The sequence below is a fragment of the Rhea pennata genome, chromosome 12, assembly GCF_028389875.1.
Source record: "Rhea pennata isolate bPtePen1 chromosome 12, bPtePen1.pri, whole genome shotgun sequence".
In the NCBI taxonomy this organism is placed as follows: domain Eukaryota; kingdom Metazoa; phylum Chordata; class Aves; order Rheiformes; family Rheidae; genus Rhea; species Rhea pennata.
In genome coordinates, this window is record NC_084674.1 from 3,483,718 (window position 1) to 3,502,529 (window position 18,812).

The 18,812-nt window shown below is 38.2% G+C and overlaps 1 protein-coding gene across 1 annotated transcript in view; it reads right to left on the reverse strand.

The window, feature by feature from the left end:
- LOC134145618 (contactin-6-like) overlaps positions 1-18,812 on the reverse strand; it is an 87,850-nt gene that overhangs the window by 21,961 nt on the left and 47,077 nt on the right. The window contains exon 9 of the mRNA XM_062585283.1: positions 2,409-2,536. Within this exon, the coding sequence (XP_062441267.1) occupies positions 2,409-2,536 (128 nt within the window). The remainder of the gene's footprint in view (positions 1-2,408; positions 2,537-18,812) is intronic.

The following is an 18,812-nucleotide window of genomic DNA, read 5'->3' on the forward strand; positions in this document are numbered from 1 at the left end:
AAATAACGCTGAAGCAATGAGGCCTATAATTGAACAGCCAAAACTTCTCCAGAGGGGAAACAAAAACAAATGTTCCCTGCAAACAAGATCATTTTTATACCATGTTGTTACTCAGTGTTTTAATAAACTTTGTAGATGCCAAACAATTTTTTTCCCCATTTTTTGAATGTGATTTTCCCATACTGTTTCATTAGGAGGTATATATGTGCTATGTGAAATGGTATATAACCCTAATGAAGTCAGAGCTGCCTAAACTCACATTTCTGGTTTTATTCACTGCTAGCTGTGCTGTAACGTTGTCTCAGATTACACATTGCATTGCACAGTGCTAACTGCTCTTTCATAATACGAGTATGAAAACCATTTTAGCCACGTGCAGTAGGTTAAGAAGGAAGTCACCCCTGCAGGTGAGAATAATTATTCTGAAATCATTGAAAATAAGTATATTAAAAAAAAACAGAGCTGCAAATTACATCTAATAATATATTCTTGTAACTTCAATTATTAGTAATGTTACATTACGCATGTTTCCTATTATCTGACAGGTTATACATTTTAACTTGTTCTTATTTCTGATCAACAAATATGAATACTTGTATAAGAAAATACTTGCATTGAAAAGATCATGCAGGAGATAAGAGAAAGAAAACATACTAAGTTTGCTTAGTTTTTCTTTCTTCCTCTTAAGTTCTCAAAGATCATAGGATATAGAACATAGCATTTCATATGCTGCTCACAGGAATATCTGTGCAAGCAGTATCTCTTTTTAAAATGTCCTTCAGCTCTGGACCAAACCACTTAGAGGACAGGACTGTACTGATGCCTAAATTTACTAATGGAGATAGACTACCCATCAGCATAGCAAAAACTTGAAGTGAAGGACTATTTTGGATGTAATATAATTTAACGCGTCCCAGAACGTACTGTGTTTCAAAGAAAGGTGGAAAACACTGAAGGGAAGATCCACCTCTGTAAAGCACCACTGGGTTGGTACTACAGTCAGAATGCGCATTTATGCCTGTAGCTCAGCCCTGCTGCAGACAAAGCTGTAGTTCTGGAGGGAAGAATTGCAGCAGACATAACCAGTCTTAAAGGTTATTTTGGTTTTATATCCAGGTATCATAGAACGAGAGAGGCAGAAAATAACCTGCATTTAGTGATGTAACTAAAAAAAGGGGGGGGAGGGCGAGAACCAGACATGATCTGCATCGGAAGCAGTAGTGTTACGCAATGAGAAAAATTATTGCTGACATCCATGCAAAGTTTGGGAAACATCATGTACTAATTTGGTGGTTGCACTTTGGCACATCTCGTCAGGTCACATCAGTTACTTGGTCTTGGGATTTGACTTACAATGAAAACTGACGTACACAAGTTCATAGTGATGGCTCCCAAAGAGGCAAGTCACCTTAAGGGACAGAATTAATTACATTATATAATTATATAATTACATTATAGAGAAGAAAATAATGGTAATGTGAGGTTCCTCTCACTATCCTTCAGAAAAAAGATCTGCCTAGTTACATGAACATTTGTATTGTCAAATTGGTCTAGCTCAAACATATTTAAAGAAATAGAGGCAAAAAAGATTGTTTTCAGGTAATGGAGTGTTACGTGTAATGAGACACCTTAAAATATTAATATCCTGGAAAATAAAATAGTCTGAAAGTATAGAAGATACCCTAACCAGTTCCTTGATTTATTAGTAATAGAATTATTAGATTGGGGGGAGCTTTGTTGAAGCAGCCATTTTAATATTCAGAATCCAAAGTCATGTAAAGAACAAAAGAATAGCTTTTTCTTGGCTCTGCATTGTTTTGGAGTTACGCACCAAAGTAGCACACAGCAACTGGGACAGAGGTAAGAAGTGGGTGGTTTCATGATTAGGAGTAGAGCATAGGAACATATATGCACCATGCTGAAGAAAATAAAACCACCTGAACTTCAGATTAATTCAGAACATCTTACTACTTTTTGCTAGCACAGCTCTGAGGACTCTTCTGTAGTCTGAGATGTGATATGAATTAAAAATGAGCTGAATAAACTTATCTAAGCACACTGCAAAAAGTCCACTGAACCTCCAAACTGCCTCTGCATCTTCTAAAAACACTGTTTGCCCAACAGCTGCAATAGTGTAGCCTATGCCTGCAACTTCTTAATGTTACTGGAATGCAGATATTAATGCTACCACACATTCCTGTTGATGTTGTTGGAGACCTGCCTGATAAACAAACTGATCATCAGAGTGGTGTGGTCACGACATTTTCTTTGCTACAAGCAAAAATTTCAAACAGTAAATAAGAATCCGTCAATACTGATTGGTACAGTCTTGGGCATCCCAGTGTGTTTCATTAAAAAAGCACATAGTCTCTAACATTCGTAAAGAACAAGAGAAGACACTAAGATACCTTTCACAACCAGGTTCCCTGAGTTTCTGGCAACTCCAAATTGATTTGTTGCTGTACAAGTGTACACTCCTGCGTCTGATTTGGTAATGTTGTAGAGCTTAAGACTGCCATCTTCTAGAAAGGAGACCCTGCAGTGGAGGCCGGGGGGAAGAGGAGGGGAGGGGGGGAAGAAAGCAAAAAATTACTTGTTAGAAGAATTGCAATAAAAAATGCAGTGCTCCTTTTAGTATTTAAATGCTCTCATTATGCTTCTCTGCTACAGCAAGCTGAACATATACCAACTTTTTTTCACCTCTGCTTATTGCTCTTTCTATCCTGGGAATATTATATTGACACAATGCAACTGACCAGTAACTGATGAAGCTCCTTTCTTCTGGGCAACTTGGAGTCTCCGAGAAGGAATTAAGACCCAACTTGCTATCTAATTGTGCTCATTTTACTGAGGGATGCACTTCTCCTTTCAGATCCCCTTGATCTTACGCTATCCTAATGTCTGAGGGCCAACTGCCTGTGCAATTTTGTCAGGATTATTAAAGGATATTAGCAGACTAGCTGAAATGCCATCTCACAAACCAAGGAACCAAAACAAATACACTGCTGTCTCACAGGGCCCCCAGACTACCCTGTTAGTGACTATGTTGTTTACACCAGTTCAGAGTATTGGCTAGATTGCTTTTAACAGTAATTCCAGAACCACTCTTGGGTTTTATGGATTAAATTAATTTCTGAGCTTCTTTATAAACCTCTTCATGTCAATGAGGTACTTCAGGATATAAGAGTTTAGACTAAGGTCATCTTTGATAAGCTTTCACTGTACTTTGTCTTACACATACAAGGGCACCACCTTTAGGTTTTGGTATTTTCTTCACAAATATATAGAGAAATTAGATTGAAAACTGAATTAAAATGAACTTCAGCAGAGAAAATAATACTATGCTGTTGTGCTGTGCTCATTTTGTATTAGTTCTTCCACCTACTCATTCCAGCTAACAGATGCTGAAGTTCTTGGCCATTTTTCCTGAGTTTAGAAGGATAATGAGCTCAAAGATATAAAGTTCCTAGAAGCTTCATGGAAATGTGTTCAGGGTTTCTATTTATAGCCCCTACAGCCAGGAATGTTACATTATTGTATGAGCACAGTCCTTACTAGGCATCAGAGAATCCGCACAGGACAGAGCTGTCACAAATCACCTCACTGTGGAAAAGCTGCACTCAAATGAGACTCCTTCCTACATGTGACAAAATTCAACCAAAGTCACACATCTAGAGAAAACCAGGCTTCAGTCATTCCACTGCTAGCAGAAACACTGCATTTTTTAAATATTTTTTACTTGACATTTAAATCAAATACAAAAACCCTTTCATATAAAGAAAATATCTAATTCATGCATCACAGCTTGGGTATTTAATATTTATTACTAACTAGAAGATTGGATGATGTAATGAATTATTAAAAATGAACAATAACAAGAGCAGAAGTTGAAGCTGACAGTAATATCATAGCCATTAAACACACAAAAAACATCACATCACCTTGCCATGTTCCACTTTTGTATTTATACACTTGTAGTTACACGCGTAACACCCATTAGGTCTTGTTCTGCTTCCTGTTACAGGTACTCAACCTCTCAACTGCTTGAGCAAAGAGCTGGACTCTGATTTCTGATCTCTTTGAAATACAAGTAACAGTCCATCTCGTAGCCCTGCCGTGGTGTCTGCAGAGAGCACGAACCAGCTCTGCCTCCACTGGAGGCAGATGCATGATTTGGAGTTAATTATCACAGGCTGTGTCCAGCTAACTGTCAGATGAAGAGGAGTGCTCCCACCTGTGCGTAGTGTGCCAGCTGATCAGATGTTGGAGCGAAGCTAGTCTGGGGGCTGTCTGTAATGGTTTAATTTTTTTTCCCTGTTTGTTCCCACTGCTGAATCAGCAGGATGCTCTAATGTGCCTCAGAGCTGATTAAATTCACCTTCAAATCTACATTTTTTACCAGCTGTGACTCATGCTGCTTCTTCCCCTCATTTCTCTCCTTCAACCCTACCAGGTTTGCAAGGAGAGGACCAGCCCCCTTCACAGTGTAAATTAGTGCTGCTTCAGTGAAGGCAAAAGAAAATGGGTTTTAAAAACAGGAGTCCTGCTGCTATGTCATGAAGATGTTTAAAAGGACATATCAATAAGCGATCCTCTACGCAGCTACTTCAGGCAGCTGAAGCTCGAGTCTGAAGTGAACAACTTAAATCCGAAGGGGTGTGTGTGTGTGTGCGCGTGCGCACACCTAATTCGTAGGTAAGAGGAGAAGTACCCAGTGGACGTGCGGTCCTGAGTCCTGCCCTGACACAGCAGCCTGAGTTAGAGCTGCGCTGCCAGGTGGCTGTCGGCGACGGGTCATCCCAGCTTTCAGCGCCAGCCCGTGAGATCCCGCTCCCAGGGCAGCACGTTATTTCCCTCTCCATTTCACACGCACCCCTGACCAGAACACGTGCCAGCCGTGCTTCCCTCACCTGTCCTGCCCGTTGCCCCCTAACGCACGGGCTCGGGCTCCACGCCACCGGCATCGTCCTGTAACGGGACACAACAGAAGGGAAAAGCCACGCGCAACCAGCGCTGTCAACTGTGAACCAATTCTTGACCTCTGTTACACAGGATATATTTTCAATCCTGTGTTTTGCTATGCAAATCTGTTCAGAGCGTTCTCCGAAGCTCAATTTTTATTCCCTGTTCGTTAGAGTACTTTTCATACTTTGTGCATTCGATTGTCTCAGCTCAGTCTTTTCACTTACACCACTCCAATTTCACATCTCTCAGTCATCAAATTTTACCCCATTGAAACATCTGGCCCTGAATAGAGAGAGATTTAAGAATGAGAAATGCGTGAGTTGTAGATCCTCCCACCGTGCTGTGCAGTGCAAAGGCAAAGGCTGCTTTCACCAACTTTTTAATAATACGGAGCTGCTGCGTAGCCGCCGGCAGGAGGATGTCCTTGCACCGCCAGCCATGGCGCAGCGGTGCCACGGCGCGGCAGCGGACACTCGGCCCGTGCAGCGTGCCAAACTCCCTGCTGATGGCAACTTTTGTCACTGGAGTGTGTAACTGAAAACGGAAGGGGTTTAGACTTCCAAGGAAAAGCTTTGTTATCTTGACAATGGTCACCACGTACTGCAGCAGTTATTTGCATGCAATTTACAGTATGATGAGTAAGTCTGAGTTTAATAATCCATCATATATCCATATTAAATTGGAGAAGAGCAAAATATGAAATGACAAGATTCATATACGACAATATAATGCTGTAGCAACCAAATGACATTTTGAGATAAGGAAGGATGAGTAAGCAGGGAAGAACCGCACTTTTCAATTGACACCACTCCGCTGCACATCCGAACAAGAGGCTACAGATGCCTCTCCTTTTCAGCTTGGAGAGGTACGTAATGACAGTACTTTAAGGGTGGCTTTAAATATGAAGAAACATGTGCAAGTGTTTCACTCCTGCCTCTGCAGCTTTTCGGAATTTAAAATTGGTTTGAATCAGCATCTTTTCCTCTCCCTGAGTTGCAGGTCAGCTGGCGGCCAGTACTATTCCGTCTTCTCTAGTTTATACCAGGTTGCAGTAGGTGCTAGAAACCATATTAGAGGAAGCAGCACTGAAGCAGTGAAAATGCTGTGAAAATGCTTGTAATGCTGAGCAGGGAATAGGAGCATGTGAGAGATCCAGCCATGCCATCTCCAGGCAAATGTACCCTGTGCCGAGCATTCGCCTGTTACACTTCACACTGAAGTACGATGGAAACTGATGTTTGAAGGCACCACGACACTTAGTCATGGGCTTGCACAATACAGGAACAGGAGCGGTGGGTTTCACACTCAAAAAACTGAGAAGCATGGCTCTCTCTGTTCTTATCTCAACGTATTTTAATGAAGAAATGCTTCAGCCAATTAAATGTAAAATTTTCCCCTGAGATATGAAGGAAAGTTATGTTACTAAAATGTTTAGTGTCTTATTTTGCCAACTAAGTCATGGAAAAATCCTTCTAATTGTGAAGTTAAGCCAGCTCTTTTGCTGAAGTTTTGTGATACTTAGTTGAGACTTTTTTTCTATATTCTTTACTAGGAATTGAGACTTGAGTAATTCATGACATCCTGGTTTATGCACTAAGCGGGCTTTGTACCCACTCAAATGCTGATTAGGTAATCTTTGGCCTGAAGAAACATTGTTATGAAATAATATTTCAACGATTAGGCAAACTAAGAATGACACGGCTCTTCCAACTGATCAAAGCATGGCTTAAAGAGGAGCAACCATGATGTGAGTTAATAACATTTCAGAGCTGTTTGAAACAGAGGTCACGTTACCTAAAGAACATTAGGAAGCTAGCAGTATGTAAGAGACTCTGGCAGAATTTATGTAGAAACACAATGGACTCTTGAGTAATTAGTCACCAGGAAAGCGAATTAAAGCAATGAATGTGAGCAATTTCCAGATGTACCGAGATCCGCTTCAGGAGAGGGAAGAGAGTGCAGAGCAGAGCAGAAAATCAGGATGACGCATTTCAAATGCAAGATGATGTGAAATACCAGCCCAGCTGGAATGAACAGTAAAGTTCCCATGATCTTCAGTGCAGCCAAGGTTTTATATTGTGGGTAGATTCAGATGGACTGCATGTCACACTCTTCCATTTGTCTTTCAAATAAAGGCAGGCAATGGGAATATTTTCTTTACTGGACTTTAGATCAAACTCCTTAGAAAATGATTAAAAAGAAGCTGTGAAACACAAGTCTCACCTGCTCAAAGGCTTGCCAAAAAACATTACTTTTCATAATATTTTAGACTCTGAAGACTACAGATAATAATTCTTAGCATTTGCATCAAAAGACAAGGTAATTCCAGGAACTTCAAGAAAAAAAGGAAAATTTAATATGTTCAATACAGTAATAGTATTTCCTCTGCCAGGAAATCTGGACTTTTGTCAGTAAATAAACTAACATCTGTCAAAGGGCAAAAGGCATAAAGATTTGATGCCAACCTGTTAAATACATCCTTGCTAAAGAAGCAGCAGCAAGAATGGAATAAGCTACTTGGGAGAAAGATGTTCATAAAGCCCTGTTTCAGCAAGGGACTGTTTAAGCATAAGCCTAACTATGAACTGATACCTCTGACTTACAAGATGCTTAAATACTTACCCAACTGATGTTTGATACCTATGCTGCTGCCTAAATTATGCTGGGTGCTACCTCTGGGAGAATAGCCCAATTAAACAAAGATGCTTTAAGAAAAAGAAGAAATGAGGACCCAGTTATATAAACCTGTAAGAAGTTCCTCCACAAATGGGCTAACTGGAAATGCCTAGAAATACCATTCCATATGTTAGAAGCATGGGAACTTTTCTTCTACAAAGAAATGATATGGTAGATGAAATTCACTTCACAAAATCCATAATATAAGTCAGCTCTACTGAAGACCAGTTCAGTGATGCATCTAGCCAACCTTCTGTCTTTGACAGTAGCCAGCAATGGGCACCACTAGATAAGGGCAGTGGCAGGGCAAGGAAGCAGTGGCAGTTCCCAGCATCCTTTCCCAGCATCAAGTGATCTGTGACTCAATGTTTTTGATCCAATGACAGTGTCTTCTTAAATAGGACTAATTCTGCCTTCAAGAAAGAGTCCAAAGCTCTCTGAACCTCTGTAAACATTTTGTCCAACAGTTTGTGAGAAGTCTTGCCCCAGTTTGTTTAAGCATAGTGTGACCTATCTTCTTTTGTTTTTAATCAACTATTTTTATTTGATTGATTTGCATCCTTGTACAGCAAAGGGCAGCAAACACTGGTTCCCTCCTCAACTCTGAGCACCTTAGAGTCTACTAGGTGTTATCCTATCTGTTTGGACAGTTCAGTGAGAAACTGTTCCCTTTCTGAGTGACTCCATTAACATACAAGATAAGCATTATATAAGGAAAGGCAAACCATACACCCACCCAAAATCTACTCAAGTCAAAGCTGTAAAGCGCTCAGACAGAATAGTTTGCAATGTTTGTGCAGGAAACATGAGACTGGGAAGAAGTGAGAGCTCATTAAAATTGTCACACATACCTTTTAAGTAAAGAATTTGAGAAATCAGGCAGGGATGATAGGTACAGCTTTTAATTAACGAGGCCAAACAAATCATCTCTGAAAGTGTTGTCTCATGTGAACAAAAGATTGTTGATGGCTATTTGCTTTGATCTTAAAAGCATGAAAGAATAATATGTATTTAACAAGGAAAAATCTGAGAAAAGAAGGAGGCCTTAGATTTTAAAGTGCAGCCAAGGTAATTTTGTGCACTGCTGTACTGTTCAGCCAGCCTGTTTTAGAGAGAGGAACAATTTTAATTCATGTATGTGAACTGCATTAATTCAATACAGCAGGTATCTCTGAAATTCCCATCCAAAACAACTGAGTTAGATTGGTGTAAAACTGGAGGTGAATAAAACCTATTTTGTATTCCTTTCATCATTCCTCTGGCTTGGTCGGCACTTTCTGTTGTTGGATCCAGTGTGCAGGTTTCAGCACTGCCAATAGGACAGTTATCTTTTCAAAGGCATAAAATAATGCCTTTCAAAATAGTGAGCCTAATATTTAGTGTGAAGATTCACCCTTCTCCTCTCTGCCTCTAACATCAAGTGTCTGACACCTCATAATGTTACTGAGGTTATCATCACCGTACTGTACAGATAAAAAGGAAGTATTCTGGATCTGAAATCAGAGGCAAAGGAATTTTTATTAGCTGAGCTCATATAAGATACCCTCATCGACACCATGTCTTCTCAGTCTCAGTTTACTGCTCAAGAACAAGATACATTGTTTACACATTTCTTCAAGTGCGCCAGCAGACACTAAGACATTAAATCCACTTTTCTAATTTTACAGAAAAGCTTTTAAAAATCAAAAATACGAGGCAAAGTAAGCAAGGCGCAGAAAAGTGAGCACAACTGATGGTGACACCTCTAGTATTTTCTTTGAAAAGGTCCCCACTGAGTCCCATCTAAGATCCAACTCTACTATATGTTTATGATCTTTGTAACTGTTTATTCTATTCTATTTTGTATGCTAATACAAAACGTCATTTAATAAACTATGTTTAAGAGAAGATTTTGCTCTTGTGCGTGTTGATATAAATGAACTTTAAAAATGACTGGTAATTAACTGGAAATAAAATAAATGCCATTATACTCTGTGTTAACTATCTGGATCAAAGTTACAGTATCTAGCTAGGGTTATTAAAATATTTTAGAAAAGAATACTATTAGCAATAGTAAAAAGTGGCAATAAGACATTGTTCCTTACTTGTTGAAAAGGAACATTATTTTTGCCATTTTTCTAGATAACTTAGGGAGTAGAATCTCTGCACAATTTGTGAACACCCACAGGTCTGGCCCTTCCCCACATAGACAACTTAGCCTAATGTCCTATTTACAGGATATGCCCTATTTATGGCTCTTCTCTTCCCTATGTCTATCTTTGTCCTATTTCTAAACAATCAATGTCATGACATAAGGCATCTAGTGTAGTTCCTGACTTAGACAAGTGCCACACAGTAAGACTGTAGCATACCGAGCCAAAAAGAAAGATTACTTGGTTTATAGGTCAACCCTGTGGACAGGACAAAATGAAACACAGAATTTATTTAGCCATTAGTCTCATCAGTCTGAATATTCATAGCTGAAAAAGTTATGATATAGTAGTATACTGAAAAGGAAGGAATCAGAGTTTGCAAAATCCTATGGTAAGAATCCAAGTGGAAAATAAACATAATTGCCACACAAAAAGTTTGCCATTTTTTTATATTTGCAAGAAGTGCTGTTTCTTACAAGAACTTAACAACCCTGGTACCTCGGAGAAAAGTTCTTCCAGCAAAGGATGGTATACCCACACTACCATTATTCAATCTAATTGCAGCAGTAATCATTTTTTATGATGATTCAGACATTATTAGGAGTTGAGATGCAGCCATTTATACAACCATGTTCATTCCAGAGGTAAAACTAAGCCCTTAGTATGAGACTTTAGTAGCATTTGAACAGTATATAAGGCCCTGGCTTATTCTCTATGTACGAGTTTAATTAACTTACAGGAATATTCTTCCCAATCTGCTTGTCAGAACATATTTTGGAAGTACAAGTATAGTACAACCTGCTGTTGCCTTTAAATTATTCTATACATAGACAACAAACAAGTTGTCTATATATAGACAGGGTGTTGCAGGGTGGTACTCACTCAGTTTTTAGAAACCCTGGACAGCAGATTCATAAGCACCTGCACATGCATGCACAGGAATATTCCAGATATGTAATAAAGGAGATGCTCATGCAGTAGATAGGTTCTTATGTTGGAGTCATTAATTTTTAACGGTCAAATCAGGAAAGGGTTTTTGGATGAATAGCTCATTTTTCCTAGTACAAGCAAATAAATTCTAAAACAGCGAAAAAGAGAGACCCAAATTTCCATTTTCCTCCCCCAAGGAACTACTACTTTGCCATCAACCATGACAAGCTTAGCTTGACCCCCTCTATTCTCCTCCTCAGTCTTACAGCATTCATCTTTGGTGATCTCCACTTCCATACTGATGACTCCTACTACTGTATGCATATGCCCTTCCTCTCACGTCTTTAGCTCATCATCACCTCGAGCTTTCTGTGTTCATTGGTTTGGCTATATTTGTCGTAGGAAACTCAAGAAAAATCTTCATTACGCTACAGATTTTGTGCTTAATTTGCATTATAGTAATAGGGACTGTGTATTCTTTACTGAAGTCTTAGATCCACATCTTTGTTTAAAAGTACACAAAGCATAGACATACTATATCTTCTTGAGCATATGAATAACATTCTATCACTTGTATGGGTCAACGAAGGGGTGTTTTATTCTGCCTTTCACTGAAAACCTTAAAACATTTGTGTTAGTTCTTATAGAAAAGGAAAAAAAAAGTGTATTTCTCTAATAACATTACTGTTCTCCAACATCTTCTCATAGGTATTTAGTCACTAGCTTCTGCACGTGGCTAGAACAGCAGTGTTAGCAGCCTCCTACAAACCTTTCATGTTGATCAAGCATTAGCCACTTCCTCAGGCTTTTTTTCCTATGCTGTCTCATGTAACCCTTCACTCTCCAAGGCACCCCATAAACTCCTCTCTAGAAATCTCTTTGTTCATCATGCCTTTAGCTTAACTGTCTGTCATGATAATCAATAATGTCTTATTATTTCTTGTAATATCCTCCCCAACGTATCTCACTCTATCTCTTGCCTCTCCTTTTACTCTTTCTTTGAACGTTTTTTGGATCAGGCCCTATGATTTGGTGTTTATACAGTACAGCACAACATACTTCTCATCTATTACAAGTATTCCTGCATCCTATGGCAGTACATATAATACATATAATAAATACAATGGCAATGATGTGCACAACAGCACAACTTGGACTGGAGGGGAAGCACAGAGGGCTGCATTCTATCATTTTTTGTTGTTGTTGCCTATTCCTAATTATGAACCCTGATTCAAAGCCTGTTGAAGTCAACAGAAAAGCTCCAGAGAGAGTAGCTGGCTTTGCATTAAATCTTAAGCATCAATCAGATTGTGTGGGAAGAAGGAATAGAACATGGACCTGAAAGGCAGACAGGGCACAACTCTGACACTTACTGGGCTTCAGTTTATTACAACACCATATGACATGGAAAAGTGACAAATTGCTTGGGACATCTTCAGCATGTAGTATAGCCCCTCAGAAAGGTTCACCTTAACAAGGTTCCCAGGAGTCGAGTAGGATCAATTTAAAATTCTATTACAAAGATGTCATACAGAAGGGGAATCGTAATAAATCCAGTATCAGGCAGGTTGTCATTCTACTTTAAACATGAGAACATATGGTTCATTTGCTTATTTGATGCTCATAATATCTGATGTGCTAAACACTATTTCATTAAGTAGTCAGTAACACATGATAAAATTAGGTTTATTGGCTCGTTCCATTATGAAACTCTCTAAGGAGAGAGTAAAGAAAGGAGAAGCCCTTTTCTTACGTCTTATATTGCACTATTATTTTCTGTCTACTGCCTGCCAGCACTTCATTGGGTCAAGTAGCAATGGGGGTCCCCTTCTGCCTTCTTATTACTTGCAGTGAATTGACTTCAAATGGAAAGATAACAGAGAAAGAAGAAAAGGGAAAAACAAAGCAAAAGCAAGATTAGGAAAAATAAAATATTGTCTTTTTCTTCCCCTCATCTTTGCTCATTCTTCCTTTTCCCTACATCTCCCTACTCATCTTTTACTCACTTATATAGCTTCCACTCCCCTGCCTTCCCTCTCATCTTAGAGAGGAAGACAGAAATAACGGGAAACATGGAAAACAAATTAAAAAAAGGGGGGGGGGGAACATTGAAGGTACTTCAGGTCAGTGAGAGATACTTCCTAGCATTCCTTTGCTTGTAAAGCTTTTCTTATGCCAATATCATCAATTTTGTTAGATCAGCAAACATTTCTGCTCACGCTTACTCACTGTTAAGTGAGTACTGCTATGTTTATGGTCCTGAGAGATTCAGTAACACTACTGAGAAGTAAGCTTAGACAAATGTTTGCATATTTATGCATGCCTCTACTCAATGCTGAGAGCAGGAAAATACCACTATGGTTTGCAATTAAATATATGTGAAAATATTCCTACCTCTACTATCTTTTGTAGTATCATCTTTTGCTGCTACCTTTCATAAAAAATAGAGACCACTGTACTTCAAGCAGAAGATACTTCTTTTAGACAGAATATCCTTGCGACTCTCAGCATTCCCTTGGGAAAGGTGTAATGATGGGTTTTGTCTTGTTAGTGTCAAATATGTAGTAGCAGTGTGGCCTGGGAGATAAAAAGCCAATGCAATTCTGCAAAGCAATCTCTGCAGTAGTTTTCATATCTTAATGTGTAGCTTCAGACCAAGCACTGAAGGCAGGCACATAAATCCATGTCTTTGATTTCTGTCTACCTAGCTGTTAGCAAGGAATAGAACTGAAATGATTAATAAAATTTAGCAGATGTGGAATCAATTCCATTGTTTCCCTAAGTAAAATCAGAATTTCATCAAGAGATACACTTTATTTACATTCATGTTGGCTTACAGTGATGCTGTACAAGGTATCTGGTATTGCTCTGATTACCAGTGTGCACAATTCAAGTGTTCTAGTTCAGAACTAGAATAGAAAGTGAACTACTTTACAAGCACACAGGCTCTGATGGGATAGAAGAGTTAAGGCATATCATTAGTGCTATGCAAAGCTTCTTGTGATAGAAAAGCAAGAATGATAAAATGGAGGTACACTTAATCCAGGCTTCAAAAACTGGACTTCAAAAATAAGTATATTAATATCATATTCCTATTCACTTAACCATATTGCTATAGAAAGCTGGGAATAGAAGAAGGGTAAGTGTGAGAAAGTACACTGTACATAAAACTAGCTACCAGCACACAAGTGTCTATACTACCTTTATCTGCAAACACTGACTGCTTAAAGCAGGCTGATTTCTGGTACTAAGAGAGATAACAGGGCTTTTCTTTGCCTCTGCTACAGATTTAGTGCAAGTTCAATATAACCTTTTTCCTCCAAACACTGTGGATAGGTTTCATTCACCCAACTTTGCAAATCTGAAAGTTAGGCATCTCATTTAAGATGGAGGTGCCTGCCAATTAAACATAAATAACCATCTTAAATTGCATATTGACTTCAGCTAAATGAAAGTGACATGGTATCAGTCCTCTTTTGTTAGTACAGTAGTACAAAATTTGGAATTTTCAATCTATTTTGCTATGATTCTTCCCCTCAAGCATTATTTATTTATTTTAAACAAAATGGGTATTTTGGCAGTCTTCAGCACAAGCTTAACACACACTGCTGACAATCTGATAATTGAAATGTTTCATTGCAGTCTGTAGGACTGCTCTGACTCATTTCTTCTCAAATTGGTTCAAGTCAAAATGCTATTTCATAGAACATATTTGGTATATTACTTTTAATCAATGGACTGAGAGCTTTAAACATTTACCAACAGATGGCTTTTCTTTTATAATTTTCTTTTTCTAAATCTAACAGTAGTTGACATAAATACACACTTTTCCCCAAATAATAGAAATTTAAAGTGGAATAAAATTTCTGACTCCAAATAGCATAGCAAAGTAGATCACAGCTACAGGAACTAAGAAAGCTGCACAAGAACAGTCCTGCTTAGGAGAAGGATAGGGTAGTTCAGATGCAGCATATGGCTGCAAGCAGACTGGACCCCCTTTAGTTAATAAAGCCTATAGTGTTATTGCATTTTGCATAGGAACAGGAGAATCCCTCAGGGTTTGATGCTCCAAAGCTGTAAGACCTCAACAATTACCAGATAATTCCTCCCTTCCCCTAAAGAAATCTACAATTACATCTACTGAAGTTTATTTGCATAAGGTTGTTGAAAGACCACTTCTCATCTGGGTGCTCAATTGTCCTCCCATGTTTCCTTTGATGAATGGCAAGAACTTGTATGCAAAACATCAAAACCAAGTGTGGTATGGGAGAAATATCTAACCATATATGAGGGATGTTTACAGCAGAGAATCAGTTCTCATCCTTCACAGAGATGGAACTGAACTGTGTCCTACAAGACTAGCAGTCAACAAACACTGAACATATTTTATTGACTTATAGACATACTTTGTCCACTCCTAAGACAACATTTTGAATATCTGCTTATTACTGATTAATGCATAGAAAATGCTGTATATGACAAAGCATTGTTTCAGCCTACCTTAGTCCTATGTTTTCCTTCGACTATCACTTGAATTCTGGGTGAGGCAAATCATGTATGTTTACATGCATTCACTAGTGTGGGTGAGGATCCTTGACCTGTGATGAGGAAATAGCACAGCTCTCCAGTAAGCAAGTGGGATTCAACTCTCATTTATTAAAATGTTTCAACAGAAAAGAATTTTTCAAAAACAGTTAAGTTGTCCATGAGGATCCTGAACCCACTGAAAGCAAGCTGACAAATACATACACTGATAACAGTGTTTAAACTTGCAAGTTTGCTTCAATATACAAATTGCTCCCTTCTGTTCTTTCTTTCTCCCTTTCCCTCAGTGGGCCTACATGACATGATGATATGAAGAAACTCTGTGCTTCTTATTGAGAATATGTAAGATACATTCATATAATTCGTATCATGTCAAACACCATCGCAGCCTATGCGAGTTTTTCCTTTTCGTCTTTCATCTTTGCATTGACCTAAAATCCACACCATGTGCCATGAAAAAAATCTTGCATTTAGCATGGGCAAACAAAACAACTTTAAATTTTGACAGTTGCCCTCTGGACAAGTAGTACTGCTCCTGAAAGACCATTTCTCAAAACTTCAACTCAAAAGGACGTTAATTGCCTAAAAGAAAACCTGAAGCTGAATTAGATGATTCAGAGAAGTTGACTGGGGGACACTGAGGGCAGGAGATTATCTGAAGAGAACAGTTAAAAACAGAAGGATTTATGATTTGACAATTGTGGAATTTCTTTGATTCCTCCGGCTGATGAGCTTGAACTCCCTCTATAAAATGGCCAGCTACATAAAACAAAAATAAACCCAACTACTCCAAGGCAAAGCCTCGAGGGTGGATTTTAGCTATTTTAGGTAATTTTGAAATAGAATACTGAACTGTAGAAAGGATATTAAGATAGGAAAGAGTAAGCAGACCTTATTCAGGTATGTTTAGGTTTGTCTGATCCTCTAATGTAAAGACCGTTTTTGGAATTTCTTTTGAAGGACATGTGCATGCTCCAACTGTCACATGTCATAAAGTGTATTCTGCAAATCAGAGCATCCAAGTAGTTGAAAATCCAGAGATGTGTTTGAACTACTGAGAAGGATGGAGACAAGAGGGGACAGAGAAAGCTGTCTCTGCCCTGAGAAGGGGATTAGGGACTGAGGACCTTCACCATTAGACTGTGGCAGTAGAGTCAAAGGAAGGCTCTTCAGACTCAGGAAATTTAAAGTACTGATCAAATAGCAGAGGCCCAAATATTGCAACTTGGTAAACAAAAAAAGCTTGAAGATTATTTCAAGATTTCTTCCTTCGTTTTTACAGTGCTTTTATTAACTACATAGCTTAGTTAGCACATTATTTACACACTTACAAACTGATGTATGTATAAGGTAGTATTACCCTGTGATATCAAGAGCTCAGAGATCAGTGAGAGCAGTTATATACAACCATCAGAAACACACACCGTGAGTACAAAGGTGAAAAAGAATATCCTTTTTCCTTTAGGGTGAAATATTCCCCAAAGGTCTAGCTGCACTATTTCTGTACCAAAAGATTGAACTGGTCTAAGACATTTTAAAGATTTTATGTGGTTTGACTTATATAGCAGTAAGTCTATCACAGTATTGCTGTCAGAGCTGAGGGACTGTTCCCCCTCTTCCCTCACCCCCAGCATATATATCCCAGGAAGATAAAGAAGGGGGGGGGGGGCATGCTAGGAGTCCATAGAAACTTTAAATGCTGCACAATAAAATAGGAACAAAACTAACAAAAGCTTTAGTTAGAATAGTTCACCTATATGTCACATCAGGATTTAATCATATTACTCAGAGCAGCAGAGCAGTTTCTTTCTCTTTATGAGCAAAGATACATGTGATTTTAGTACTTCAATTAGGTGAGAATAAAAATTACAGCCATACAAATCCTTCTTTCATTTTCTGTTTTCCATCCTAAAGACGTCTGGAAAAAATATTGTACAGATTATTTATTTTATCTTCTTTAAAATTGTGGTGTTATGTATTTTGTCATTTAATAACTGAAAAGCCCCATAAATACTACTTTGCACCAGTGGACACATTGGCATAGTGTTTTGTACATGGAAAATTTAAACTACTTTCTTCTTTGTCTCAGTGTAAAATTTTTTTTTTTTTAAAACACCTTTTGCTAAGCAGCAGAAGGTCTTATGGGATAGTCAGAAATCAATACATGTTTATAATTATTAGTAAATTAATACCAAAGTACAAGTAAATGCCATATGCAATATGTAAATATTGTTTTGTTATAAGCAAATCTGATGGGAATAGCCTGATGCTGGAGCCTGACAATCCAGTCTTAGTCAAGTTGTGTTGTACATCTTAGACAGTGCTGATCTCCCTGCTGCCATACTCACAAACATCATAAAAACTTGATATTACGCTTGGCAGTAGCATGTAGAAAACAGTCAGTATGCATAGGAGTAGACTGCATTCAGTAGGAATGAACAGGCATTTTCACTGAACAGACTACACAATCAAAATGCAAGTAAGTGAAAGATTTGACTAAACACTAATTAGAAAAATACTTCTATTTAATAACCAAGCAGTTAAACAGAATAAAACTGGCATTATTGAAAAGGTGAAAAAGTCATTGGAGAGCTTTTTTTCAAAAAGATTCTACAGACACTGGCATATATCGCTGATCCAAGTTTTGCTGTGTTTCATTGTGAGTACTTATGTAAAAAGAACAAACAAAAAACCCACCTCTCATTAGACTTGCACTTTCACATACACTTTTCAGATTAAAGCTGTGTGCAAAGCAGCAAATTAAAGGTTTAATTTACTTTTATCAGCACTGTATGTCGCTGCAATATGGAACAGAAAGATACTTCTGTGTCATAGTTCTGGATATCGTGTTGTTTCAATGAATTATAATCATTTTAAGTCTTACGCAATCTGAACCAACTTCCCTGAGCAACTGCTACCGTATGCATTATCTTGCATTTGATCTCCAGAGCTTTATGGATGACTGATTCCAGTCTGTGAAAACAACGATGTGATAAAACAGCATTGCTGTTATTTGCTGACTGAAAGAACGGCTGAGAAAGATTCTTAAATACTGTTACCCATTTCATCCGTGTCTACATTTATACATACAGAAAGCACCTTGTGAATGAATATATATTGCATTACTACTCAAAACTCACTTCAGTGAGTAGCTTTTGATTTTAATGTCTTCTCATTTAATTAACATTAGCTTGTGATAATGTAGTTAAATAAGCAATTAGCCTTGACATCAGAAAAACTCTGTCAAGACCATGCAACTACGTATTATATATTTGCGGTTATTTTGAAGATTAAGACATTTTAAAATTAATATTGTTAAATTTAATTACTCTCCTGTGAAAACTAGCTTCTTGTTGCCATGTAAATTTAAAATGGAAGAGGGAAATGTTTAGTAAACCAACGTCCAGACGTTATCCTAAGTCATTACTTACGACAAGTTTTTAAGGAACATACAGCGTTTTGCAGTTGCTTTTCCTTGCAAAGTTTCAGAAGGCTAGAACAATTACCAAGTCAAGTTACCCTCTATCTCACAGCATTAGGGTTAACTCATCCTTTTTTTCCTAC